At 40.9% G+C, this 27774-nt stretch overlaps 2 protein-coding genes across 6 annotated transcripts in view; one reads left to right on the top strand and one right to left on the bottom strand.

The window, feature by feature from the left end:
* Window positions 1-291: 291 nt before the first annotated feature.
* On the top strand, window positions 292-10301 carry LOC113680995 (protein moonraker). Of its 2 annotated transcripts, XM_089190420.1 has the most exons (19): window positions 292-431; window positions 1195-2077; window positions 3110-3169; window positions 3479-3706; window positions 3968-4100; window positions 4275-4378; window positions 4601-4696; window positions 4970-5227; window positions 5610-5689; window positions 6314-6347; window positions 6530-6585; window positions 6828-6915; window positions 7443-7526; window positions 7878-7954; window positions 8047-8140; window positions 8278-8359; window positions 8676-8864; window positions 8948-9176; window positions 9988-10301. In XM_089190420.1, the coding sequence occupies exons 2-19, from the start codon at window positions 1196-1198 to the stop codon at window positions 10109-10111; spliced, it is 2898 nt and encodes a 965-aa protein (XP_089046546.1). In that variant the 5' UTR covers window positions 292-431; window position 1195; the 3' UTR covers window positions 10112-10301. The 2 variants fall into 2 exon arrangements, with proteins under 2 accessions (XP_089046546.1, XP_089046547.1); XM_089190421.1 differs by lacking the exon at window positions 8948-9176.
* A 2509-nt stretch (window positions 10302-12810) lies between these two features.
* The window catches only part of LOC113680990 (uncharacterized), a 29578-nt gene continuing 14614 nt past the window's right edge, over window positions 12811-27774 (bottom strand). For 2 of the 4 annotated variants that reach the window (XM_027198044.2, XM_027198045.2), the window contains 7 exons: window positions 25621-25768; window positions 18377-23076; window positions 17724-17961; window positions 17236-17312; window positions 16609-16825; window positions 14895-16354; window positions 12811-14063 (listed from right to left, as the gene is read on the bottom strand). In XM_027198044.2, coding sequence (XP_027053845.2) covers window positions 14904-16354; window positions 16609-16825; window positions 17236-17312; window positions 17724-17961; window positions 18377-23076; window positions 25621-25768 — 6831 coding nt within the window. In that variant the 3' untranslated portion in view covers window positions 12811-14063; window positions 14895-14903. Of the gene's footprint in view, window positions 14064-14894; window positions 16355-16608; window positions 16826-17235; window positions 17313-17723; window positions 17962-18376; window positions 23077-25620; window positions 25769-26268; window positions 26356-27304; window positions 27502-27774 lie in introns of those variants that run through there. The other 2 variants (XM_089190418.1, XM_089190419.1) reach the window with 2 other exon arrangements.

The following is a 27774-nucleotide window of genomic DNA, read 5'->3' as shown; positions in this document are numbered from 1 at the left end:
ATGTTAAATGCTCCAAACTAACGTCATAAGAATTTGAAGGCAAACAGCAAGGAGAATTACGAATTAATCAAATTTTAGGGGTGGAAGGGTAAAATGCTTTGCCATAAAAGCATTTTCATAAAAGCATATGATTGCCCAACCAGGAAATGTAGATAAAAGGCCTCAATCTATGCTTTCTTTTTTTTTGTTCTCCTGGTTTTCTTTTTTTTGTAGTTGTTTTGCTTTGAAATTTTTCTTCCATAGTGTGTACGCCCTTACGCTTTGTTAGTGACTGAGAGAGTCTGGAACAGAGAGCCTCGCTCACACGATCGTTTGAAAAACAAAATGGCGGTTTACTTGAAGATTTTCACCTTTCCTCATTTCTTTATATAAAATTATTGCTTCCGAAAAGACTCTGAGTTTTGACGAAGAGGGATTCCAATGATTTAGAGGTGAGTTAAATTGCGTAAAATGTATTTACTCAAAGGAACAACTCGAGCTTAGGACTCGTAAGGTCGGTCCGTCAGTAAACTCTATCGCGTTAATATCTAAATTATTTAAGCTCAAGTGTGATCATAAGCTTCCTCCTGTCCATCTCGTTCAGTCTGAATAATAGAAACTAGGAAATCGCCCATTAGTCGATAACGTGCGAGGAAGTAATTTTTTTTCTCTGATAAATGTGATCACGTGTGGTCGTGATCGTTGTAGCATGATCGAAGTTCTGATCTGTTCCTTCGCTCACGAGTCCAAAATATTTTCGCAGATCGAAAACCTCTCAACGTAGGGTTGGAAATAAAGTCAGAGTGCACTGTAGAAATCGAATTATTCTGATGGATTTATTATTGTTGCTACCTTTGGTTGTACTTTCCGTAAATTGTTCTGTTTGATATGCAATCTTGTCAACAAGATGCATTTAATTTATTATCAGACTCTGCAGCATGATGACTCCCTAAGAGTGATAAGCATCCAATTTCTCCTGATAGCATCATCCCTTAATCAAATATTATGGTCATGAGAATAAAGAGAATGATGGCAACCTCAAGAAGCGCTTGATTGTCAGACAAATTCTCCTTGTAAGAAGAATATAATACATAAGAAATGTATATAAAACAGTATGGAGAACTTGCATACTGATGTTAGGGTGTAAAAGGTTAAACAGCCTTATACCTGTGCTTTTCTTGATCAAGGGTTCTAAATCATTTCCATTTCTTGCAGGATGTCAGCTGATGTTCTGCAGAAACCATCCCAAGTGGGTTTTAATTTTCCGAGCTTGAATCAGCCAGTCTCTGTTCCTCAGCGGGTGATGGCTGCACCAAATAGTGGATCAGCTACTCATAAAATGAATCAACTTCAATTTAATCTTGGAGTGCCAACAACTGCTGATCAGTTTACAACAAGGTTTAGAAAACCCCAACCTATTGTTATAGAAAAATTAGGTGACCAGAATCAAACACCACAGTTGTTACCTCAAAGGCGTGTAACTACCCCTGTTGTTTATCCTGTTGTGCCATCAGTGTCATCCTCTATCACAAGTGACCGACTTGCACTAGCAGTTCATTTGGCCCAGAAAGATGTTAGAAAGGTGAAAGAAATTGGAACGGAGAATGTTTTAGTTTCACAAGAAGAAGAAACAAAGAGAAGGCATTTTGCAGTCAGAGGCAAAAACATGGGCGTTGGGAAAAAGAATAGGGTAAAAAGTATGAAATCTAAATCACAAGCGGCAATGTCAGAAGATAAACCTACTTTGCGTGAAAGGGTTCATAGTGCTGTAAAGAAACAAGAGGCAGAAGCGAGGAAGCAGTATAAAATGTACTTTTATCCAGCTGCAAGGGAAGATGATGAATTTGAGTCAGATGGGGAAAGGACACAAGCTAATGAAATCAGAAAACTCCGCAAAGAGCTCCATCAATATATGAAACAAATGGAAAGTTTGAAAGATGAGAGACCAGAAATGTTGAAGAACAAAGACAAAAGGTTAAAGAAAAGAAAAGAGGGTGAAGGAAGGCTTGCAGATGAAGAGGTAGATGAACGCCAAGTAGTGAGGGCTGAAGAACAAGCTGCCAGATCAGCAAGGATGCTTTATGTACTTCAGAGACAGGTAACATATTGGTACATCTTTAATTAGAGGAAGATTTGATAGGGAGTGAGTATTTCAAAGAGATCAGTTGTCTTCTAAACAGCTGTGTTCTTGAAAGTCACAATCTTCCTTACCAAAACTATCTTCTGTCCCAAGAATCACATTCAATTTGTTATTCAGCCTCTAAGGCCATCCCCATTGAATGAAAAAAATTTCCCTTAGTCCAACTGACACATTTTTTTGTGGAAAAAAATAACCCTATCTGAGAGGGAAAACTTTTAGTCTGGGTGATTACAGAAAAAGTAATCCTGGAATAGACTTGGAATGGTGAAAGATTCCTATAGATTTGCTCTAGTCACTCAGGATGAGAAACTCTTGAAGACAATTGATCACAGGAGTAGGTACCTGAACCAAATCCGTCCACCCCTTCACCATGGTGCTGGCCTGATGGTTGGTAGGTTGAAATGCAGTTCAAGAGGTCTGGGTTTGAGCCCAGTGGCTAGGTCATTGTGTTATGTTCTTAAGCAAAACTCACCATGCCTCTCTCGAACTGGATGTAAAAATGGATATATGTGAACTGTCAGGAAAACCTGAAAAAATTTAGGGGTGTGGAACCATTTGGGGTAAGGGATGGGGTTATCTGCAATGGACAAACATCCATCTACAAATATACCAAGAATAAAGTCGCTTTTAGTCACTTCTTAATTTAACCCATTAACCCCCATGAGTGACCAAAACAGAATTTCCCCTTAAAATATCAACACAATATCAACCAGATAAGTGATGAAAAATAATTTAGAAAAATATCAATTTGGGGATAATTAGTTGATCCCATTCTAAATTCTAATAACTAACTTTATAAGAATTGTATGGTTGATTATAACAAGAATTAGAAATTTGATCTGGGAGTTAAAGGGTTAAAAACCTGGATTAACCTCTTACTACAGACATTGCCGATATTTTCCCTAAAGTATTTGTATAATGCCCAGACTGAGATCATGCAAGAATAACGACATTAAATGATATCTAACTTGAAAATACTTTTCCTTCTAGGTGCGTGAGATTGAGGACGAGTTAAACAAAAAGAAAAGAGGGATAAAACATACAAAAAAGGTGAGAGTTTTAAAGGAATTTGACTCTCCTTAGTCACAAACAACGGGTTGATTTGCAACTGGACACTTGGAATTAATATTATTTTATTTAATTCTCAACTATTCATGCTAAAAGTTTTATCTTTTTTTTAAAATTTAATTCCACATTATTTATGGTACATTATTGGCATTAGCACAAGATAAGTTGTTAGCAATTTTGAGGAACATTTAGACGAAGTCTTCCCACTCTAGCAAGCACTAACTACATGTACCTAGATTTAGTTAGGTTTATTGTTAGTATCATTAGGTTTAATCTTGTATTGGATCTCAGAGCCAGACTCTAAGCCGCTTGGCAGCAGCTCACAGGGGAGCAGTTAGAGCATTGCAGACATTTGTCAGCCAGGCTCCTCTTCAGCCTAAAGTTGGCCATGGCTCGCCACCAATGTACCAGGAACTGTCTGCCCTCATTAGACAGTTGTCACTTTTGGCAGCACAGTTGCACATCAGTGGGGAAGATTTCTCTGATGAAGTGAAGAGAGAAAAAGTTCAAGATGAAAAGGTACAATACCACTCAAAAGTAAGTAGACAGTCTCTGCTGAAAACATCCTCAAAACTATTGGGAATCAAGGGTCAAAGCTCAAACTATTATCAGCGACAGTTTTTTGTATGCAATATGGACAAACCTGTGTAACTCTCAGCTTGATTTCAATGAAGTAGAAAATAGATTGATTTTTAGTGTCATGCCACATTCACAATGAAGTATTATTTTTTTGATATTTTTTCAGTATCTTAAACAGCTATTCCACTTTTTATTGATCAGGATGAGCCTGATGAAGAAGAGGTTGCATCGAGAGTAATTGGCAGAACTCCAGAAAAAGCAAGTGCATTTATCCAGGAAGTAGCTGACAGAAAGCCTAAGGGAACAACCATACCAAGATCTCCTCTGAAACAAGGTTTGAATACAGTAATAAGCATCTTTGGAGCATTCTATTTTGATTGATTCATTCAACAGATTTTTGCCATTATCATTTATGACCAGTGTTTAGGCCAGGACTCAAATGGAATGTGTGGGTCCAGTTTGTCATAATAACATTGTTTATTTTTGCACTGTGGTTTTTCTTTGTAAGTTGTGACAAGTTCTCCTGACCCTACCCCTGAAAGAGATGCTGTTCTGCAGGCTGGGCTTTCTGCACTCCTTAGAGTCAAGGACACTCCAGTTCAGACACCTGTGGTATGTTCATTCTATTTTCTTTAAAAATAGTCTTCTCATTTTATATCACATAGTATCTTAAAATAATGGTAATATTATGATAATAATAATAATTTGATCAATGTTCATTATTTTGCAAATTTCTTACACAAATATGACAAGATTTTGTTTTTATGGCATTTTATATTAAGACAGTAAGCAGAACTTAGAAAGTTTGAAAATGAAAAAAAACCTTTTTTTAAGGTAAAACCAAAGTTCCAAATGAGACCTGCCATTCAAGTGGAAAAACCAGTCAAACAGGCTTCGAAGAAATCACTGTTATTACCTGCTAAGCTAAAGGTTTGTGACTATACTCAAACTAAGTTCTTCTTTGAGACCACAGCAGTTGTTGACAGGGGGGGGGGTCAGGGGGGAGGGGTCAGGGAAAGTTAAAACAGGTGTGAAGCACACCTGTTATGATTTGGATCTTTCCTCATGCCTGCTCAATCTTCTCATCTTTTCATGTTGCTGATGCTGTGGGGTCAAAATACAAACATACAATTGCTAGATTTACCTTGCCATCACCAAATAATTGAATTAGCATCTAATTTTTTTATGAATACTGGCCCTCAGCTTCAGCGTCAGAGAGCTTTTCAGACAGCCAAGAGAGTGAAATTGCTTCAAGATGTAGACCAAGCTCACTTTGCCAAAGAAACTGTTGCCTCCATACTGAAAAAGGCTCCTCCAGTAGTGGGGCATCAGCCAGTGGCCCAATCTAGGACACCACCCAGAACACCCACAAGAGAAGGCCCTCATACTCCTGAGAGAGTGCATTTTCAAGGTCCACACAGTCTGTCCCCTAGATCACACAGAAGGCAATGTGAAACTCAGGTTTGTCGTCAATGCAAAGATACATGCTTTAATCTGCTTATAAGGGCAAAATAGAAAGGAGAGAAGTGAGGTTAAGAGGAATGCTTTCTTGGTATGGTAGAAATTTCTCAAAAATGGATAGGGATGTTTGCTTGGTTTCCTTATTTAGACGTGTGCCAGAGTAAGTTGAATTGGAATCTTTACAGATATCATGAAGCACTGTGTTATACAATATTTTTTAAAATTTCTCCCAAATGTTTTCAGTGCACTCGTCGTTTTGATAACCCAGTCTAAGAGTAACTCATTTAGTAATAATAAACAAATTTATGGGACAAAATAAGGAATTTCAACTGTTCCTTTTCCTTACAGTTAATGGTTGGTTTTCTTCATATCTTTTGAGTAGCTACAAAGTCCAACAAGTCCGAAGTATTTCCGTAGACATCTTCCAACTGACAAGGAGCTGATAGAAAGAGAGGTGGCCAGGTGAGTGAATCCCAATAGGATTTGACGGCCGATCGGACGCTCAGTGGCTCTTTTTGAATGAAAGATCATGGCAGCAAAGGCCTGCTTCACACATAGTGTGGCGCAATAGTAGCACAGAGCGAAAAAGGCGGAGGATTAGGATGAGTCGTTAATTCGCCATATTTTTTCGGACCATTTTGCTCATGGACTTCAATGTTGACAGCAGCTGTCAAACTGGACCTATCAGAGGGGATGAAAAAGCTACAGGCTCTCTTTACGCGACCCGACTTAAACTTCCTCCTTCTTTTCTCATTTCGTTGCTATATCGGCTCCTTTACTGAATGCCCTTTTTCCTGACGTGTCACCACTTCAAACGAGACCAAGGAAGATAGCTTTTTAATTTTGTCGCCATGTATGTATGCGCACACATTGTCATGTCATTATCTTGAGCCTTGGCTTTCATTATTCTGCGTAAGTGTGATATTTCTCTGTCTCAAGTGTGACCAGGATGACTGGCTTTGAGTACCAACTTCACAGAAAGCAAGTGTTTAATCTGTTTTCCTAAAAGTCTGGAAATACACGTTATTAAATTTGACCATATTTAATCAAATTCTTCCTGTAACTGTAAATAATGTTCATTCTTAGGCAAAGATGGCTTGACGAAGAAGCAGAACGAAGGGTAAAATTCAATTTTACGCTAAAACTATAATAATTTTCATAACAGATGATTTGCAGATTACACCATGGTATTTTGTTATAGCAGCCTCAAAACGTTCAGTGCTTTCCTGTTTGTTTTTTTTAGCTCCTTTTCAGACCACTATTATTACATTTTTTTTTAATGGTTTCTTCTTGATGAATTAGATTCGTGATTTGGAACGAGAACGAAGACTTGAAGTTATGCAGCGACATCGAAGAAGGTAGGATTTTTATAGGTAGAAGATTTATCCGAACAACTCTACCTTATTGACCTTCCAAGATCTCTATGTGATAGAACCCACTGCGGGAGTCATTGCCCCCTTCCAGTATCATACCTCCCCATCCCGGGTGTATCCCGGGAATCGTAAGCTCCCTTCATAACTCTCTTTTCAAACTCAACGTCTCATTTGTTTTAGTCACCCTTTGATCGGTTCTGAGTTTACAATTTTTTCCAATATTCCAGTCCAGACGTTTCACTGCCAAAGCGATTGATATGCGAGACAGAAGACGCTATTGGATCTCGACTGAAACCGCTATTGGATCGAGCAGAGGTATTTAAAAGAGTTTAATTTTATCTTCTTATTTTGATGTTTCACGGGAGGTGAGTGATTATTTACGTTGCCCAAAGTAGTAAAGATGTAGATAGACTACAAGCAGACCCTTCTTTTTGGCGATGTCCGTCGCGCGAGTTAAAAATATTTTGCGAAAGAAAGAAATGTTAGCGCGCCGCGCAGAACTATGGGAGTGTGGCGCACGAAAAGTACTCCCAGAGTTTCGCGCGCGTGCTAACATCAATTTTTTTTTTGCTGAGTTTTTCCAGTTGACTCGCGCAACGAACGTCATCGAAAAGGAGGGACTGCTCGTCAAGAAAATGTAAAATTGGTCCGTCTCTAGTGAGTAACAAAGGAATACCGTCAGTCATGTGCACAATATTAGAATGAGTTGTCTAGTGACTTGGAATTTCTAGTACATACTAGTTGGAAAAGGTAGCGTATAAAGAAGTTACTATTACAATTCACAGCACTGAGCAGAAAGCAAACTTGGTATTTATTATAAATTTGTTTGTTCCTATGTGCAGGCGATAGCGGAAACGCAGGCGATAAGAGAAGAAGAGCAAAAGAAATCATTACAGCATCAGCTTGGGAAACTTGCCTCTCAGACAGTGAGTGTACAGATACGCCACTAAGGCCACAGTCGCTTGAAGGTTGGATAGTTAATTCGGTGGGAGAAGTGTCATTTGTCCTTTCAACAAACACGACAATGTGATCTCTTTTGTACTCTGGGAGATTAGAGGAGAGTTATGACGATGTTAATGGATCCTGTGCTCCAGCGCTTCAGCATTGAACGACTGACAACTTGATGGGGAACGAGGCCATATTTTAAGTTCACATGTGACAAACATCCTGCATTATGGCCTTTTTTAAAATACTGCTGATTATCTCGAACTTCTTTTCTTTATTTTAAGGTTTTTACTTGTTTTTGCCATAGTATCGTACTTTTGCTTTCTCGGCAGACAATGAACCAAGCGGACATTTTGGCCGAAAAAGTTCTCGATGATATTTTAGAAGATACAGTTCTTGAAATGCAAAGGCGAGTGTCTGGATCGTTTTTAACTTTCTTATCTTTGAGGTCTCTTACGTTGTAAAGGTGCATTTAATTTTTTTTTATTCATTCCTGTACAGATTAGAGATCGAAGACGACGTTGAAATGCAAGCTGATGATTTGCAAAACAGTTCATCCTTAGATAATATTCTTCAGAGACTGCAGAGTTTCGAGGTACGTGAAAAACCGATGGGTGCGAAATAATCTTCTCCATAAGAAGTCCTGCTTAGAATGTTCTTTCCAATGTTCTGTTCTAGTTGAAATGGAGTATAACATTTTAATATCATTAACAACACTGCCTTTCGTCGCAGAAAGCCGAGGAGGAGATAAGACAACATTGGGTTCAAGTGAATTATGCAGATGTTGAAAATTCCACAGAAAAACACCACACTGGTATGTATGCAATCCTTTAGTATGGTTGCAAAGAACCAAGGTAATCACAACACCCAAGTAGAGCAAAGGAAATCATCTCAGGAAGCAATGAGAATTCAAGGTAGATTCAAGCGAGCTGAGGCGCAGAGAAATGCAAGTGAACAAGTCGTGATTGATTGTATTTCTTAATCTGAAAGTGGTGCGAATTTTCTGGACCAGTTCAGAGCAAAGTTGAGCAAAACTAAAGCAATGGCAGATTACTGTCGATGCCCAATATAAAATTGCTTTAAACCTTACATATGTTTACATCACTTTCTTGTTTCCCCTTTATCAACAGAGAAAAGAACTCGACCAGCTAAGGATCCGAAACCGATCATGTTTACAAGGCCCGTGGAAACCGAAAGCCACCGACTGTTACCGGAAAACACCCGAGCACCTCCCGACGACGATGGACGAAGTGTCAGAAGGCCATTCAAACTGTTGAATGAAATTAGTGCAGCCAGTAGCTTTTCCTCCCTAATGGAAGGTTGGACATAGTCTCTCACTGAAGTATTATAATTTAGGGTGATAAAATGTCAGTAGAAATGCATAGGTCCTTTTTATTTTCAGCATCGACAGAGTGCTCCTCTGCTCAAAGCTCCATATACAAGAGTCCTCAAAATAGCTCAGCCCCACAAAGTTGGCCCCTCACTTCTGGCACACGACCTACAGTGTTCCTTAGTGTGCCTAAGGAGATGAAAGCCAGTATAGTGTCCTACAGGAATCGATTCAACAAATATCTTCAGGACACTTCTACTCACGAGGAAGGAACATTTGACCCGTGGGGACTGGTAAACAAGTATGTTTATGTAACAGCTTGTCAATTCTTCAAGCATTTTGATTGGTTCTTACTGGTGGTGTATTGGACACCAAATGTATAGTTAATGTAATCAGGAATATTGTTTTGTCGCTATTTGATAGTGAAATTAACGCAGTATGAAAAGCATTTGTTGTAGGTTAACATAAAATAATCTGCTTTGAGAGGAAGGGTTAGCCGAAGCTAAATATGCTTAGAAACACAGCTCCGAAAACGAAGCAGTAAATCGTCATTTTGGGACATCATTTTGTAGACATCGTTTTGAGCATTACAGTCGAACTTTTATCGAAGGATATCTCTCCATAGCGGCAACACACATTGAACCGCGTCCCTACTGCTAAAATAACCTCTGCAGGAAGGCTAGTGGATCACCTACAGACGACCGTTGTAAAATGCGTGACAACCTGTCGATGCGAATATTTTATTTGTCTTGAATAACCAAAGGGAAGGTCGTAGGAGCTGATTTACTCACTGTACTTTGCAGTTTGTTGCCAATATCCATCTGAAAATCAGGTTCTGGTTTCTCTGTCATTGATATTCTTTGAATTGGCCACAGATCCATACAAGCCGCCGTAAGATTTTTCCAATGAAAAGACTAGGTCTTGTAACACAGTAGTTTTTCCTCCCCCCCCCCCTCCCCCTGAGGGCTGCGTCTTTACTATGGCCACCCTCTCTTCATAAGGTGGAAAAAGAGAAGAGGTTGGGCTGTAACATGTTTCTCTGCACTAACCTCTTTGCTGCACTTGATGTGGGAAAATCTTGTTCAGTAAGGTTCTGTTCTCATTTGTTGCAGGATCAGTGAGGAGTTGTTAGAAGATGCTTTGCAAGAAGTTGGTCATGAGCTTGATGATGTGTGTGATGATTACGCCGAGGCCTTGTATAACCAGGAATTTGTTTCAGTCAGCTCAGACACGTGATCAATGTCTTCCTTCCTTCATATTTAGGAATGCAATCCTCAGGAAATAATACAGCCTGTTTAATTGGACTTCAGCGTGCAGTTCCAAGGATTTTACGTCGTCTGCTGCGATGGCAACTATTCACGTTAGAAATGCTGTTATATGACTGGCTCAATAAAATACAACCAAGTGTTGAATTCAATTACATGAATTAAGTCATTGTGAATGGAGTTTCATCCTCTTTCCGACACTTTACGTCGCGTAAATCCCATCTCTGGCCACATTATAAACGTATAAATATGGAGCCTTTGGAGGCACCTCCCTATCTCTCGAAGAAAGTGATCAATTTTGCTCATAAACAAAACCTATTTATTCAATACTCAGAGGGAATTTTCTCGTCCTACGAAAGAGCTGTAACTTTGAAACTATTACTTGAGAGACAGAAAACGATGCTTGTTCTAACCGCCCCATGAAACGTCCAGTTTTCTTTTTCGTGATGTAAAAAGATTGATATTAAAACAATAGAAACTTGTTAATGAGCCAAGGCTAACACTTACTCACAGTACTTAGTGAGCTGTTTCAAACCCACTGTTTATTGTCTAGGAAATCCTCTCTCTAACTGAGATATAAGCGCATAAATATTTAAACAGTAGAAATCGGTAAATGAGTATTCTGAAGTTCAAAAGGGCAATCATGCCTACTAGCAAAATTCTCTTGTTTGAATATTCAGCAAAATTTCTCGTCACAATAAGCAGCCAATAAAGCGCACTCCAACGTGCTATTAAGAGTCAGGAAAATCTTCTATTTGCCAAAAATACAAGGGTAAGAATATTTAAAATTGGTTAACGAGCTTATGAAGACCTCAAGTCAACCCTTGTTGAAGAGGCCTTATTTTGCTCATTAAGAAAAATCCATTGTTTGAATATTCAGAGGAGGTTTTCTAGGCCCACAAAAGAACTGACTTTGAAACATGCATGTAAAAGGTAGCTTATCAAGCTCTATTTAACGCACTATTTATTGTCCAAGAAATTTCCCCTCTAGTTGAGATATATGCGCATGAATATTTAGACAATAGAAATTGGTTAATGAGCATTTGGGGACCCAGAGCTAACCCTATTTTTAAAGGTCTATTTTAGCTTATTAACAAAAATCTATTGTTTAAATATTCAGAGGAGATTTTCTCAGCCCACAATAGAGCTGTGGCTATGAAACTTACATAAAGTACGCAGCTAATCAAGCTCTTTCTAACGAACTATTAATTGTTCAAGAAATTCCCCCTCTTATTGAGATATGTGCGCATGAATATTTAGACAATAGAAATTGGTTAATGAGCATATGGGGACCCTGAGCTAACCCTATTTTTAAAGGTCTATTTTAGCTTATTAACAAAAATCCATTGTTTAAATATTCAGAGGAGATTTTCTCAGCCCACAATAGAACTGTGGCTATGAAACTTACATAAAGTACGCAGCTAATCAAGCCCTTTCTAACGAACTATTAATTGTCCAAGAAATTTCCCCCTTTTATTGAGATAAATGGGCATGAATATTTAAACAATAGAAATTGGTTAATGAGCTTTTGGGGACCTTGAGCTAACCCAAGTTCAGAGGGTCAATTTTTCCTCATTAACAAAAATCCATTGTTTAAATATTCAGAAGATATTTTCTCGGCCCACAATAGAGCTGTGGCTATGAAACTTACATAGAGTACGCAGCTAATCAAGCTCTTTCTAACGAACTATTAATTGTTTAAGAAATTCGCCCTCTAATTGAGATATATGCACATGACTAATTAGACAATAGAAATTGGTTAATGAGCATTTGGGGACCTTGAGCTAACCCTAGTTTTAAAGGTCTATTTTAGCTCATTAACAAAAATCCATTGTTTAAATATTCAGAGGAGATTTTCTCGGCCCACAATAGAGCTGTGGCTATGTTACTTACATACAGTACGCAACTAATCAAGCTCTCTCTAACGAACCATTAATTGTCCAAGAAATTCTCCCTCTTATTGAGATATATGTGCATGAATATTTAGACAATAGAAATTGGTTAATGAGCATTTGGGGACCTTGAGCTAACCTCAGTTCAAAAGGTCTACTTTGCTCATTAACAAAAATCCTTTGTTTAAATATTCAGAGGAGATTTTCTCGGCGCACAATAAAGCTGTGACTTTGAGACTTGCATGTAAAACGCAGCTAATCAACCTCTTTCTAACGAACTTTTAATCGTACGCAAAATCCTCTTTCTAACTGAGATGTAAGCGCATGAATATTTAGACATTAGAAATTGGTTAATGAGCTTCAGGGGACCTTCATTCAACCCTACTTTGCTCATTAACAAAAATCTATTGTTTGAAAATTCAGAGCAGATTTCCTCGTCTCACACAGGAGCTGTGACTGTGAAACATGCACACAACAGACATTTATCCAAGCTCGTTTTAACGCGCTACAAATTGTTCCATAAATCTTCATCTTTTCCGAGATATAAATACGTGAGTGTTTTAATAGAAATTCGTTAATGAGCTTTTGGGGCTGCATAGAGTAGCTTACATTTGAATACGTGTAATCACTATGTGGAATGTTTATTGTTGTCGCAATGTCATCAGACAAAACTTTCCCCTTTATTTCTTTTCTGTTGCAATTAAGCGTGACATGTCTCGATGTTAAGTGTAATATTGAATGATATAGAACGTTACCACAAAAAGAGTTCAGAAAAGGGTTCTGGAAAACCTTGAACTTTATTAATTGTACTAAAAAATATTTGCAAGGAGGTGAAATATGTACAACGTAACGTGGCTATGAAATATATATATATATATATATTATAAACCTCCTGCTTATTAATCTGAAATTACAAACTTATATGTACACAATTTCGCTCCAAATTTCATAAATAGCAACTCGAAAATACGCCACTCTCATCTCTACTAATTGACTGAGGTACATATAATACACTGAGAATTTCGAAAATGGCACGCATCTTGAATTCTAGTTTGACCTAAAGATTCAACGCACATAAATAAAAAGGTGGTAGGACCCGTAATTGAAAGGGAGAAAATTGACCGTCATGAACCACTTGACAATATTTATCTAGGGCTTGTCATAATTCTACAATAGCATAAGGGAAGGTAATAAACTAAAAGGAAGCAAGTTGACGTGAGAATGCTTGAGTCACACAATGTTGCGTGACCGAAAATAGTACACACCAACGGCGTCACGATGTTCTTACTATTTTTGGCACAAGATCAAGACTTGCTACCTTTCAGTTTCAGCAAAAATATTCACAAATCAAGATTAACTGAGGGGTTAACTGTTGGATATGTCTAACGATGATTAGCACCAGAACGGCTGAAATACTTTGTCGTTACCTCTAAAAGTCAATGCACAATAAGACTTTGCGCAATAGTGTCTTCGTTCCCAGACTAAACGGTCAAAAAATTGTGGGATAAGTTAAGACCTGGGGACAAAATTAAATACTAAGGTAGCCTGAAGGAAGTGAGAGGAGTGTTTACCTTAATTATTCTCTCAAAGTTGCATAACACGTTCGGTCGAGCGAAAGAGTCGTCTCCTTTAGAATTCAACTTAATTCTCCATTTTTCCTAAATTATAACACACTATTGTGATAGACTCGTCTGAGGAAAAGTTAATTATAGTAAGTAAAACTTACATCGAAATTGGCTGTTGGTGTTTTCATAAATTTAGACGTAAACAATAGAAAATGTCTTTTTACATCTAGCAGTAAACTGATATTCCACGCTACCTCTTGGTGACGGGGCTTGAAAGTTTTGAACAGATTTCAAAATAGATCACTGAGAACCAGTGCAATACTCGACAGCTCCAAATTGCTTTTCGACGTAGAGAACCAATTTGGTTCAGATTATTAGGGAACACTTTCTTGTTTAAGATACGAAACTGTTAAAAAATATACTCTGCTAGTTCACATCAACCCCGGTAATACGAGTTCAACCGTGTCTGAAAATAAAAAGAAAAAAGCCACAGATCAATTTATCAGGGTCGGCCAGGGTTTTTGGGTATTCGGTAATCAGGGGCGTTTTAAATCGGGTATACGGTATATTGCAGCTTAAATATGGGTATTCAGTATATCACTTTCTTTGAATTTCAGGTATAAAGTATTCGAAGCTTCAATTATTTTTGAGTATATTTGGAGGAATTTGGGGTATTTTGGGGTATTTTGTCGATTTTTTTTCGGGTATATTGGTATTCCACTACCCCCCCTGGCCGACCCTGATTTATGGTTTGTGTAATGTCAACTACTTTACATGTTATATCTCCACAGTTCGCATACCCAATTTAATGTTAGGAAGGATTCAGCCTATGCAACCTTTTTGGCATGCTAGGTTTGTTGGATGCGATGCCTGCGTTACCAACATTGTTGCATAACATGTCGGAGGGGTTCTCCAACACTTTTCAAAAGATTACTAAATATTTTGTGTGGATGATTCATTCGACATAATTTTGTATTAGAGGCTGGTAAAATACTTCAAATTGTACCACCGAAATTAGCTCTTCGCCCCTCAGATTTTCCTCCAACAAAATAACCAGCTCCCATAAGGCTTTTTAGCTCAGTTGGTAGAGCGCTGCACCAGTATCTCCCAGGTCATAGGTTCAACTCTCGAACGAGACTGAATTTTTTTCAAGCTTAGTTTTCTCTACTGCTTAAGTAATATTCATTACTGCGAAGATCACTCTCACTTTCATTTCCCTCCCTCTTCGTGAAACAATACGATGAGAAACAGGTCTTGATATAGTGGGAATATCATTGTATAACATGCAAATTCTTACCAGCCAGTGCTAGCAGGAGGAGGAGTGGAGATGAGCCAAGTTTGCCAAATGCTCTCGCCTCAGTCTCCTCTTTTCCGCTCCGATGTCTTTCATCTCAAGTGACTGCGGGGATGTTTTTTTGTTGGCCAGCGGTTGGGTCGGCTCACGTGTCATGTGATTATTCATTAGGGCAGCCGCTGCCCACTCTGCTTTAGTCTGACGAGACTCGTAGTCAGTACTATCTTGAGAAGACTGAGAATCATCGTGAAACTTCTGCAGCGACTGTCTCCTCCCCTCTAGGGATTCTTTTCGTCCCTGTTGCATTTCGGCTGCAAGCTGATCAGCGTGATTCGTTTTAAACTCACCATTTCTTAATGGTGCAGTTCTTTGACTTGAGGACTTCAGAGCTCCATCTCTGACTGGTAAATCCACACTAGAAACCCTTAAACGCCCAGTTCGATTAACTATACCATTTCCACTAATATCAATGGCAGATACCACACGATGAGTTCTTAAGTCTGTACTACTCTTCGCCCAACGTCTGTCACGAGCATGCGTAGTTTCCTCCTCATCGCTCGATCCATTCTCTCCCTGCCTAGGTATTGACTTAGGTCGGCTAAAAGGTCCGTTTTTAGATACAGGTTCCTGGCTCTCGCTCACACTCCTTCCCTGGGGCCTTCCTCGGGGGTAACCTTCATCATTCAGAGACCCTCCTCGGCGTACCCTCCCCCCATTGATATCAGAAGCATTAGGTAGATACCCGGATATAGGTTGTCTGGTACCATTCGTACCCGGCTCGTGACTTTGTTTCGGTGTACTCGTCAAAACCTGTTTTTCACTCCTTGCTGGGTTTTCCTTAGCCCGACGTTGTTGTACTGGAAATGTAACTACATTCCCTTTTTGATTGGAATTAGTTACCCATGTGGGCGAGACACCATTTGAAACTGAGCTATCCTCCGTAAGATCGACTGTATGCCGATTTAATGGCGCGCGCTGACCGACAATGTCCGAATAACTATCGACGTCTGAGTCGGATGGGTCGGCGACTGAAGAATTTCGCGAGTGATCTACGACGGATGAAGTTGTATGTTGCTTATTGGCACTGCGCACGTGTCCGTTGAAACCTGAATAGGAGTTTACGGCGTTTGGATGATTCCTATTTACAAGCAGAGGCTGTGATTTGGAAAGAGCTCGAAAGCTTCTTCTTTCGGCTTCTGCAACTGCTGCCGAGTTAATCGACTCGTTTGAAGGATGGGCCTCAGTTTTCACTGGCCTGGAGGTGATGCTGGTTTTGGAACCCTTACTAATGCCCCTTGAATTGCTAACATCGTTGGAACTGTGGTCCACATCTTTAGACTTAGTGTCAAGATCCGAGTCGATAGAAGCTGATTTGAGAGATAAGTTGGAGATGACAGTTGAAGCGGAATGGACCTTGGAGAGTTTAAAGGTAGGATCTTCCTTCTCTGCAGGATTTTCTGAATCTGAAAAAATAAGAAAATAAGGTTGTATTCATATCAAGTCCCATCTTTCTCTCAAGTCTACCGACGGTGCATCCAAGGGCAACAAACGTAGGGCACTTAAAAACGCTGTTTTCGTATACGTGCCGTGTGGTTCTCTTGAGACGCAAGCCTTTCGCAAACATGCCGAACTTTGAAATGAAGCTGTGAAACGAAGCTTTCTTTGTTAGGGAAGCAACCGAACACGTTTCCAAAACAACTGTAATTTGTATGTTTACCTGTGAGAGCACACAAGGCCTGCACAGTACACTGTACAGCACGTCTGCTATTCGCTTTGCCGGATCGAAGCATCACTTCATCTTTGCCCACGCCAATCAGATCAAAACCGAGAGAAGCCAGCAGCTCGTGACAGCCGGAAGTGCGCCATAACTTGAGATTTAAAGGCACCTGTACGTTGTTCATTCCTTGGGCGAAACATGACAAAACCTGACTGAACTGTGACGCAAAGAGAGAAGAAACAAACTCAACGTTTGGGTAGAAAAAATAGCAGCCTCAAGTAGCATGTACGTATAACATAGCCACCTTTATTTTCATAAAATATCTGTACCAACAAGCGAAGTTTGCAGTTAAGACACAATACCAACTGAACATTATCTAACACTGACGACAAGATCTACAACAGTTATCAAAGTTGTCGCTGGAGACAAACTGAAATTTCTCATCACAAATACGCAGAAATAAAGAAAATTCCATTTCAGTAGATTTCTTTTTGAAGTGAGAGCACTTTTCAGTTTGCCTTTTTTCAGCTAATTGTCTAAGAGATGAGAACATCCATGCAGCTTGGCGTTTCAACACAGGATGCTATACTACGCACATTGATTGATAAAAAACCATTTTTGACTTACCAGAGCCACTAAAGCTGTGTTCACTGTGCGTGCATTCACGAGTTTGGCCAGAGCCTGCAAAGTGGTGGGACTCAGACCTGAAGGAAAAAATTGACTTTTTTCACTTTTTTTGTCGCCTTTTCGAAGGAGAGGGTCAAAAATTCATAAGCCTCAAAAGTGCACGTTCTACTGCTGCTCGGGTCGTTGAATAGGACCTCTGTTGTAGAAACAAACCCAGAAGTATCATTCTCAACTCTGAAAGAGAGGCCAGTTTTCTGCAAGGTATAACCAGCACTTGACAGGTACATGGTACTCGTTTGGACCCCTAGGGGATAGAGGCCCCGTGAGCGTGACATGTTCCCCACCGCCGCCTCCCCTCCCTCCAAAAGAAAAAAAAAAGGTTCAAGAAAGATCTGTCCTTTATTTTGACAAAGAAAGAGAAAAAAAAGGAACTCTCATTACAAATTATTTTTAAAATAATCCTCTCTTTACACCGAGTGTTTACTCACCCAGCAAAGCGTGTAAATGGTTACTTGCATCAGCCAACTTGTCTGCCACACCACTGGATACTGTTGGAAAGAAGACGGAGTCCGGAAGTCCGTTAGCAGCCTTCTGAAACCGGAAACCAAGAAGCTTGAGCAATTCTCGCCAACCGCTGGCTCCCTTGACTTTGGCATTGATGCTTGCATCCGCTGTGTACATGGACGACCGCTGACCTGAACGTATCCGCTGTTGCGCCTTGTCCACCTGAAGGCGAAGACAGAATGAACGAGGGAGTTAGCTTAATTGGAAACACGAAGGGGGAGGGGGGGATAGGTGGGGGGGGAGAGGGTGGTGGAGAGGGGGAAAAGGTGGGGGAGAGGGTGGTGGAGAGGGGGGAAAGGTGGGGGGGAGGGTGGTGAAGAGGGGGAAAAGGTGGGGGAAGGGTGGTAGGGAGGGGGGAAAGGTGGGGGCGGGTAACCTTACGATGGATTACCATCCCATCCAGGGGGGAGTAGTGATACTCTTAGTCGCTTCATGTTATGGAAACAGAGATTTAAGGTCACCTATGCACAGACAAAACTAAGCTATTGATCATTAAGGTCCCCGGTTCGTCTGCACAAAATCTCTAAGAGAGGCGATAGGTTACTTTAGTTGAAAGAGTTGACAGAGTTTCACATACCAGATGAACAAGAACTTTCAGTGCATCTCTGCAGTTCACAGGGTTGTCTAACAGTTTGGAAATGGCGCTACTCATCAGAGCTTCTTTATTCGTCAGAGCTGTGTCTCCACCAACAAGGATAAATCCAGCCCAGTTTGACGGATGTGAAAACTGCTTTGTTCCCTGAACTACCTGCATGGCCTGACACAGAGATTGGCTCGCCATCATTCCTTGAAGGAGTCCGCCGTAGAACGCTTTCAGAAGCAACTTGCACGCCAGGTCTGGGACAGGCCACAGGGCAACCAACAAACTCTGTGCTCCAGCCGACAGGAATGATCTCGTTAATCCGATCACACCATCCGATGTAATCCGATTGCGCGACGAGTGGTTGTGCGCAGCGCCAATAACAACGAGTTTTGCTGATAATTTCTGGTCTAAGATATCGGCTGCTGTGAGAAGGAATTCAGACAAAGCCGGTGCTTCGTCAGGACTCATGTCACCAAGAAAGTCCAGACTCGCTCTTTCGGGTGATCCTGCGGGCGTGATCGATTTGTCATCGGAATTCTGCGGCGAAAGAATAAGAGATGATAGTTTCCAAGACACATGAGTAGCAAAATGAATGCACTCCGCCTTCGGCAACTTTCGGACGACTTCGCTCTTAGTCGCAACACTGCCGAGTAGCGGTTTCGTGTTGAAGAGTTCCGCCACGATCTTAGCTTCGTGCTCAGCGCTCGGGTTCGATTCCCATTGTCCGAACGTCGTCGGGACCTTCGGGTTTCCGATGATCGTTACCGAAGATGTATCGAGTCCACTTTTCCTCAACATGAGAGTTTTGATGTTCGAGGCGAGAGCTTGCAATGAAGGAACAACGATAAGCCTAAACCGACGGAAAAGATAATCTTTAGAAAGGCTCCCTTTTAAGACAGGAAACGGCACCAGGTACAGATCACCTTGGAGAACCAACGCAAGTGAGGAATCTTCGCTTTCGAAGGACGAAGAAGCAGGTAAAGCGTCTTCCATGGGAGAAATCAAGAGCTCGTACAAAGCACGAAGCGGTGGCTTTCCCGACCAGCCGAGCTTCTTGTTGCTACTTCTTACCCCATTTAATTTTCGGACGTTCCTCGCTGACAAGAAGCTGCTCCTCGGGTTTGACCGGAAACTGTGACCGCCAAATGACAATGACGACACACTTATGGTATCATCATCATCCCCTGACATGTATGACAGTGGGCTCGCGCTGAACACACTGTCTCTTTCCCAGGTGTCTTCAACTTCACTCTCGGACATGCTAGTCGTGCGATTCAAATTTAAATGCGGTTCAACTCCGAGAGCATCGCGTACCTGCGTGATGTACGAATCTAACAGAGTAGAGGTGTGCGAGTAGGCTGCGCTGCTACTTTGATCTAAGTCAACTGACACTTCATTGTCATGGTCTCCATCCGAGAGAAGAGAGTCGTGAAACTTCACAATTCCTTTATTCGGAGTGATGAGCCAGCTGTACAAGTGTCCTGCGGCTATGGAATAGTACAAGACACTTGCCTTTTGACTGCGTACCATGTCTGTGATTTGTTCAGGTGTCGTCAACGGATTCTCCAAATACTTCGAAATTCCGTTCTCTGATCGATTACTTCCTTGTCGTTCTTGAAGCAAATCGATAAAATCTCGGGTCCGACTTCGCTCAGCGACCGCCAACGCCTCCTCATGGTTGCCCATAGTAACTAAAACTCGCTGTAAAACTTGGTAAGTCGCAGCTTGAAGTTCATACAAAGACAATTTATACTCGCCACTACTAATACCTTCTTCGCGCAATTTCTCCAATAACTCCGCCGCGCGGAAAAGATGCAGCTGCGATGCGTCCAGCTGATTGGCTGCCAAATATGACAAACCTAATCGATGACGTATTCGCGCCTCGTCTTCACTCCTCCCTAGAGCCTCTACGATCGCAAGGCCTTTGTTGAGGTACGAGATAGCCTGGGAATAATTTGCCAGGGCATGATGCGTTCTTCCTAGTGAACTGTATGCCTGCGCTTTCGCTGCTTGATCGTTCATTTGCGAGGCGATGTTTAGATGTTGGCCTTGGTAGATTGCCGCTTGTTCGTAATTTCCGAGAATTTCGTGCGTCATGCCGAGATGAAATGACGCCCGACCGCGGCGGCCGAGGTCCTTTTGTTTCTCGGCGACTGTCGTCTCTTGTTCGTGTAGTTTCAACGCCTTTTCGTATTCCCCCATCTTCTGGTTCACCAGCCCCAGTCCACAGAGGGCGTCTCCTTCATTAATGGCATCATTACACTCCCTCGCCAAGGACAACTGTTGCTCGAAACATGCAAGGGCTTGCTCGTAGTTTCCAAGAATCTTGTGCATATTTCCCAACTCGCAGTAAGCTGTCCCTTTGGAATGGAAATCAGTCAATTCGTGAGCCACCACTAATCTCTTCTCGAAACACACAAGAGCTTGTTGCAGATTTCCCATTGTCCTGTGCGCGTTCCCTAGTCTGCGGTAGGCCTTGTCCTGGTCAGCAGCACTCTCCATTTGTTGCCCAGCGGCAAGATATTTATCGTAAAACTTTACGGCTTCTTCATGGTCACCCAGCACGTGGTAACACTCACCCAGATTCCCATATGCACGGCCGCTTTCAAGCAAGGCACCTGTAACCTGTTCCAACGTGGCGATCTGCTGTTCAAAAAATCCCAGCGCCTCTTGATAATCTTTAGTGTTCATTTTTGTGATTCCCAGGTTACCACAAGCTTCTGCTTGGAGAATACAGTCATCAAGTTCATTTGCGATGGAAAGCTCTTCAGAATAGGACACGAAAGCATCATTGTACTGTTGTAAGCTGCTGTGAACTGAGCCGAGATTGCTTAACGCTTTGCAAATACCAACAGAATCATGCACTGTTCTTCTCAGTTCTAACTCTTTTTGAAAGCAAACCAACGCCCTATCAAAATCACGCGCAGTCCTAAAAGCGCTACCCAAGGCTCCGTGCGCTTCGCTCTCCAGAGCAGCATCCTGCGCCTTCTTTGCGACTTGTAGTTGTTCCTGGAAAAATCGTATTCCCTGATTTGTGTTACCCAGTGTCACATAAATATCACCAATGTTTCCGCAAGCTTTAAATTCGCCTTGGACTTGCATGGCCTCCTGTGAAACAGTTAGGAATTCTTTCTGACACTCCAACGCTTTCTCTTGTTTGCCGATTGCACTGTAAGCCAGTCCTAGATTACAATATGCTCGTCCTAAGCTTGTCCTGTCTTCCAGATCTTTGGCTATTTCAATGTTTCTCTCGTAATAAGGTACAGCATCTAGGTGACCGCCTAACGAGTAATGCGCGAATCCCAGATTGTGACAAGCTTTGCACTCGCTCACACGATCCCGCATATGTCTCGCGACGGACAAAAAGTTTTCGTAGAAAGGAATAGCTTTAGTGAAATTTCCGCAAGAACTGTAGTAATTCCCCAAATTGCTCAAAGCGATGGCTTCATTTGACTGATCGCCGATTTCTTGTGAAATAACTAAGTGTTGTTGATAATGTTTCAATGACTTGTCGAGACTTCCAATCGCTTGATAAGCCACTGCAAGATTTCCATGCGTGCAGGCTTCTGACGACCGATCGTTCACTTCTTTGGAAATCATCAGTTCTTGCTTATGGAACTTAATAGCTTGTTCATACCGCGCACAAGCGCTGTAAGCGCAGCCCATATTCCCGTAGGCTCGCCCCTGTCCCGCTCGGTCCTCCAACTCTTTACAAATAGCCAAGTGTTTTTTGTGAAGTTTTAGGGCTTGTCCATAAAGCCCCCTCTGCTGGAAAATAACCCCCAGGTTGGAAAGCGCTCTCCCCTCGGTCGCTCGATCTTTGAGTTTGATCGCCAAAGCAAGTTGATATTCGTGAAAAGACACTGCCTGATCTAAGTCACCTTTGCATCTCAGAGCATGTCCTAGGCCAGCATACGCCCTCGCTTCCATAAAAGAATCTTTGGTCTTCTTCGCCACGTCCAAGACCTGCTTGTGAAACTGGATTGCTTTGTCGAAGTCTCTCTTGTAATGGAAAGCACTTCCTAAGTTGCTGTACGCCCGGCCTTCTTCTGCCTTGTCTCCCAGCTCAACCGCAATTTTCAAATGTTCTTGATGATATTTTATTGCGTTGTCATAATCCGATAACAAGACATGCACAGCGCCAATGTTTCCTAGTTCTCTCGCTTCGCCTTGTCTGTCTTTCAACTCCTTATAGATCTGCATTGATTGTTTATGACTTGAGATAGCACTTGTGTAATCAGTCATCGAAACATGTGTATGCCCTAAAGAACTCAAGGCACTCGCGGCGGTTTTACGATCTTTAATTGTCAAAGCAATATCCAGCTGACTTCTCTGATGCTCCACAGCTTCCTTGAACATTCGTTGTGAGTAATATGCTCCACCAAGATTACCATAAGCTCTGCATTCTCCACCTTTGTCGTTCAAAGACTGCGACGTTTCTAGATCTTGTCTCATGTATTCCATGGCCTTCTTTAGATTTCCAAGTTTCCAATAAGCTGTACTTAAAGCCGAGATGACAGAGCCCCGGAGACGTAAACCGCAAGTTCCAACTTTCAAAGCAGCTTCGAGGCAATCTATGGCTGCTGTTACATGTCCGACAGAAAGAAGTTCTTGTCCGATAACTGATATCATTACAAAGGCGCTCTTGTCAAGTTTCATGCCTTTCAGCTGGCTGTAGATTGGCTCGAGGGTAGCTGTGAAGAGAGAAAAACAAAAACACGCAAAGATATAGTTCACTAAATTCTCCAGCTTGGATTACAACAAAATTACGGCGGTACTTTGGGAGAACTACTTCTCTGAGCTAGCTTCTAGCAGGGTCAAGACCGAGTAAGGCGATGAGTGCATGAGAATTGTCTTTTCAATACGTTCGCACATTCATTGCGGTTTTTATTATTAGGTGAATGTTTACGACTTAACCAGATGTGGCGAATGTTGGCTTCGCAGCCAAATCAACCGCGAATTCCGACAGTAATTTATTAGAGGTCACTAAAACAAGTATTGCATGAGTACACAGTCTTCAAAATAGTGCAGGCTTGTGTCATGCATCTTTAGCTAAGGCCTTCCTCATTAAAAATGGGTTTCCATTTAAGAACGCTTAACGCATAATTCTACCTTTTCACCTAAAACACACGGATAAAAACGGTGACTGTTTCAAAGGTGAAGCATTTTGTAAACACATCGTTTTGGACAAGCCATTTCTAGTGTGGACAGGTGAAAAAGGTGACGAAAAAAGCATCCCATACGACTGGCAACGTTTTCATCGGCCATTTAGTACAAAAATCGCATGCGTTTTCAAATGATAAAAGTTTTAGTCTTATCAGATTAAAAGGAGGCGAAAACAACAACTTGGGTGACAATATTTACCTCCGCTTTGGCTGAGACGAACACAGATCCCTTTAAAAACAAATTAGTGATGTCGGGGCCGAAAGTTCGATACTTGTACTTGTTTTTGAAGAAACAAAGGGGCAAGGTAATGAAACCGATAGGGAAATATTTCAAGGATTAAGATAGTGTGTCTTGGGAAAATATTGTCAACTTAATTTTTTGAGCGTCTTACTGTATTAGACAACAACCTTTTTCTAGATTACACCGAATATCATTAGAGAATCGCATGTTGTTTTCCTACGGATGCACACAAACGCAACGCACCAAAGATACGCAGTATTTTTGGGCCCTTTTTGCAGGTAGTGTTTGTTCTTCTCAATGAGGTCTAAGTATTGACGGATGATGTAATGTATATCTCGGCATTAAGCTAGAAGGTTTTTTTTTTTAAGTACCTCTGAGAGCACATATCAAAAACCACGCAATCTATTATATGTGCTCCTCTGATATGAAGTCCCGCAGTTGTTTGTTGTGCCGAAAGAATACGTCGGATAAAAAATTTGATCATACAAATTTAGAGAGAGAACCCAAGTCAAACAAATCATGAACCAATCTCAGGGAATTTCGACGAATTAGATTTGGAAGAAAACAACACTTTCTGCCGGCTTAGAACACTTCTACCCCTTTTTTATTCGACGAGACAAAGATTCCAAAGAGATTGAATTTTTACACGATAAACGGAATTTTCGCTTTCGGTTTTACGATCGTCCATGTCCTCTCAACGATTGATTGGTTATCGTTTGACATTCTCGCAAGATGGCTCTTTACATACATATTCAATCAGAGGGGCATATAAGGGAACCTTTCACAACTTTGCGCCAGAGCTATACTGGAATTTTACTGAAAAGAGGGTTTTTACTACAAGACTTCTTCACCAGCGTGCCCCAGAATAACCCTAACGGCGCAAGACTAGAATTGTCAACATGAAATCTTATCCTCTTTCAAGGTGTTCCACTGACTCTTCCAGTTGGCGCACTTACCGTTATAAGAGGATTAAAGAAACGGATAAAGAACCATCTCTAGGTCAGACAAACGATCAAGAGATGTGACACAAGACTGGAAAGTGCGTTTGTTATCACGATTTTCGAGGAAACACCCAGCCTAGTCTGTCATGAGAATTCTTCTAAGATTTTAAAAACAACTGCTTGATGTTCTTGTAATTTCTAGTGTTGTGTTGCCCTCTCCAGCATTAGAATTAATCGTATTATTGCAATCTTTTTCCACGGAATACCTAAGGATTAAAATATTTTTATCTCCGTAGATCTGCTCGGTGTTTAGTTTCAGTTACGTGAAGATATAGTAATCTACTCTCCAGGCAGATATTTGTGGTTTTGGTTTCTGGATTGTGTTCGCGTTAGTACGGTAATTTCTTGACAAGGATGTTCTGTTCCATACATTTCAATAGGCTGAGTTTAAGCCGAGCTATCGAATATAGTCTGTCAGGCAAGGAACCTTGCCATCACCAGGCTTGTTCCATCGGGGCCCTAGGAATACTTCCTATGGTGTACTACACGGGAATGATCCGCCCTGAGAGGGGCTCTTTTTCGAGGTTTAGGCAATATCGTATACAAATGGATGGGAATCTCAAAAGAGAAGACGGATCTTAGCGTTTAAGGGCGACGTAAAGCTAATGCATTCGAGTAAAGAATGTCTGAGGTGTTAAATGTAGCCTTTGCGTCTTTCCTGGTTTATCACAATATGCAAGCGATTAGAATGAAGTAAATTTATGAAAGTGCTAAGCTATGGACCTCGCAACGAACACATTTTCGTAAAACACTTGTTAATTGTCCCTTTTTTCGCTCCCCGGGGCCCATTTTCATATAATTAGATACTCTTATGAACTCTGCGATATTTACCTCTCAGTGGGGACTTCATCGCGGCTTCAGTCAGAGAGTTCAGCAGTTGAGGGCTTTTGTCATCCTGCGCAAGCGCAGACGCAAAGGCTCCAAGTGCATCCGCATGCCGACCCAGGCACTGCAGCGCCACTCCTTGACGGTAATAGGCCTGGAAATGACAACAACGCGTTAGACACAATGGGTGTTACAGGGGTGTTGTCTCAGATTTAAAATATGACCTCAGAAGACGCTGCTTGTTACAACGGAATCGAAGCTAAATTAAAATCGAAATCAAGCAGATTAAAGTAATGGTTACTAAGTTGCAGTTCGTCAAATTTCTCCAAAGATGAGTTTAAATGAGTAATCTGGAAAGCGAAGCTCTTATAGATATACACGAGTTACAGCCACTTTCGCGTCTGAGTGTCTTGAATAAATACATTTCCTTCATTTTGATCTTCTAAAAGCAACATTCATCGAATTTCGTGTCCGATAGACCCGAACACGCACAAAACTGAATACACGAACTACGCATCAAAAATTCACAACTTCCGTAGTAAATAAATCCCTCTGACAACAAAACCCCTAAGATGACCCTTTCGTAATGCAGTAAGATTTGTTTTTGATAAAAGCTACTTCGTATTAAGTTATCAGGAGTGTACCAACACAAACCTGGACTTTCATTTGATCAGAATACCACCGAGGTTGATTTAACGTTGCCCTTAGTAGACTGAGGCCTGAGATGCAATCGATCACTGAACTGACTTGCTGAGATTTGCGTATAAAGCGAGATCACGTCACGAAAACTGACACGCAATTTCACAGTAGTAATGGAATATTTATTAGCTAAATATAACATTGCATTATCCACATTACCTGCCACCCAAACAGCTAAGAGATAAGTCGGGAGATTTTAATTAAATTTTCGCTTTTGTTGACATACAAGCGACGACGGAATAGGAAGCATAGCTAGACCTGTTTATATTTCATAGTCAAGTCTCCCAGTTGGTTAATTTTATCAAAGCCTATTGGATTTTGCGATAACTTTTCCTTCCTGTGGCGGGAATTTCTCGTCGTACGTGGCAACCCTAATCTTATCGACGCAAAGTAACCAGCACTTAACCGCAAAAGATATTTTAAACTTTCAATCAGAAATAACCTTTCGAATAACATTCAATCCCTTGATCTTTCCCTACACCTGCAGTACAAAAAAACTAGACTCTAAAGTTCTCTCCAAGATGTTAAGGACCTGTCTGAAAACTGCATAAATACAGTTATCAATGTCATAACAAAACCATGGCGGTGAGGTTCTGCAATGTTATTATTCCGGAGATAGGAAATACTGCATGATTTAGCATCCGCTGGTATCGCTTACACGTAAACATTTCAGGATCGTGTATCAAAACATCGCACAGAAAAACACAAACGTAATTTCACGAGATAAAAGTACAACATTATAATTTCCATCACGTTCAAAATACTTGAATTTCTGGATGTATAATAGTTATACCACAATGAAAGCAATAACTGTTTACAAATTGCCTGTGTTGAATCAATTAACATCACTAATCTACTAAATACCATTTAATAGACTTCTCGAGGAAAGCCATTTATATTCAGGCAAAATTATTTGGCGAGTACGTTTCTAAAACTTCAAAAATTCAAACGTTTGTCTGCAATTCCATACCCTAAAAATTCCAGTTCTTACCTGTAGTGCAATAAACAAAAGATTCTCATTCATAATTTCCCATGCTTTCTGTTCACACCAGAAACCGCATAACTAGACATACCTCTGATAAATTTCCATCAAAAGGAAATAAATCTGATATACTTAAGATATCTCGTTTCTTTACACCCCAGCACGATAAGATTCATGCTGCAAGAGAGAAATTTAGACTCGTGCATATAGAAATAAAAGCAATATTTCAATGATCAACATCCAGCTCATTCTGTATTCTGGTAGTGTCCCAACTTTTCTGACAGAAAAACCTTGGGCGATATTGAGCAGTGAAAATGAAACGGCGCCAAATTTCTGATATTGCACTTGGTTTAATGACCATTACAATAAGACCAGTGCAATATCACTGACTAAAATAAGTCCACAAACAACATAACTGGAATAACATTCAGCGCGTTTGCAAAAAGAAATAATGAATCCTTAAAACTAAGTTAAGAATC

The sequence above is a fragment of the Pocillopora damicornis genome, chromosome 12 (genome assembly GCF_964200805.1).
Source record: "Pocillopora damicornis chromosome 12, jaPocDami1.2, whole genome shotgun sequence".
Lineage (NCBI taxonomy): Eukaryota > Metazoa > Cnidaria > Anthozoa > Scleractinia > Pocilloporidae > Pocillopora > Pocillopora damicornis.
The sequence above is the reverse complement of the archived record's forward strand: the minus strand, read 5'-3'. Positions and strand labels throughout refer to the sequence as shown.

What these genes read in the sequence shown, in the direction of transcription:
- LOC113680995 (XM_089190420.1), top strand. Translation starts at nt 1,196, where the DNA reads ATGTCAGCTGATGTTCTGCAGAAACCATCCCAAGTGGGTTTTAATTTT. An exon ending in TTTATGTACTTCAGAGACAG is followed by an intron (nt 2,078 to 3,109) that starts GTAACATATTGG and finishes TTTTCCTTCTAG; the next exon opens with GTGCGTGAGATTGAGGACGA. An exon ending in CTTTTCCTCCCTAATGGAAG is followed by an intron (nt 8,865 to 8,947) that starts GTTGGACATAGT and finishes TTTTATTTTCAG; the next exon opens with CATCGACAGAGTGCTCCTCT.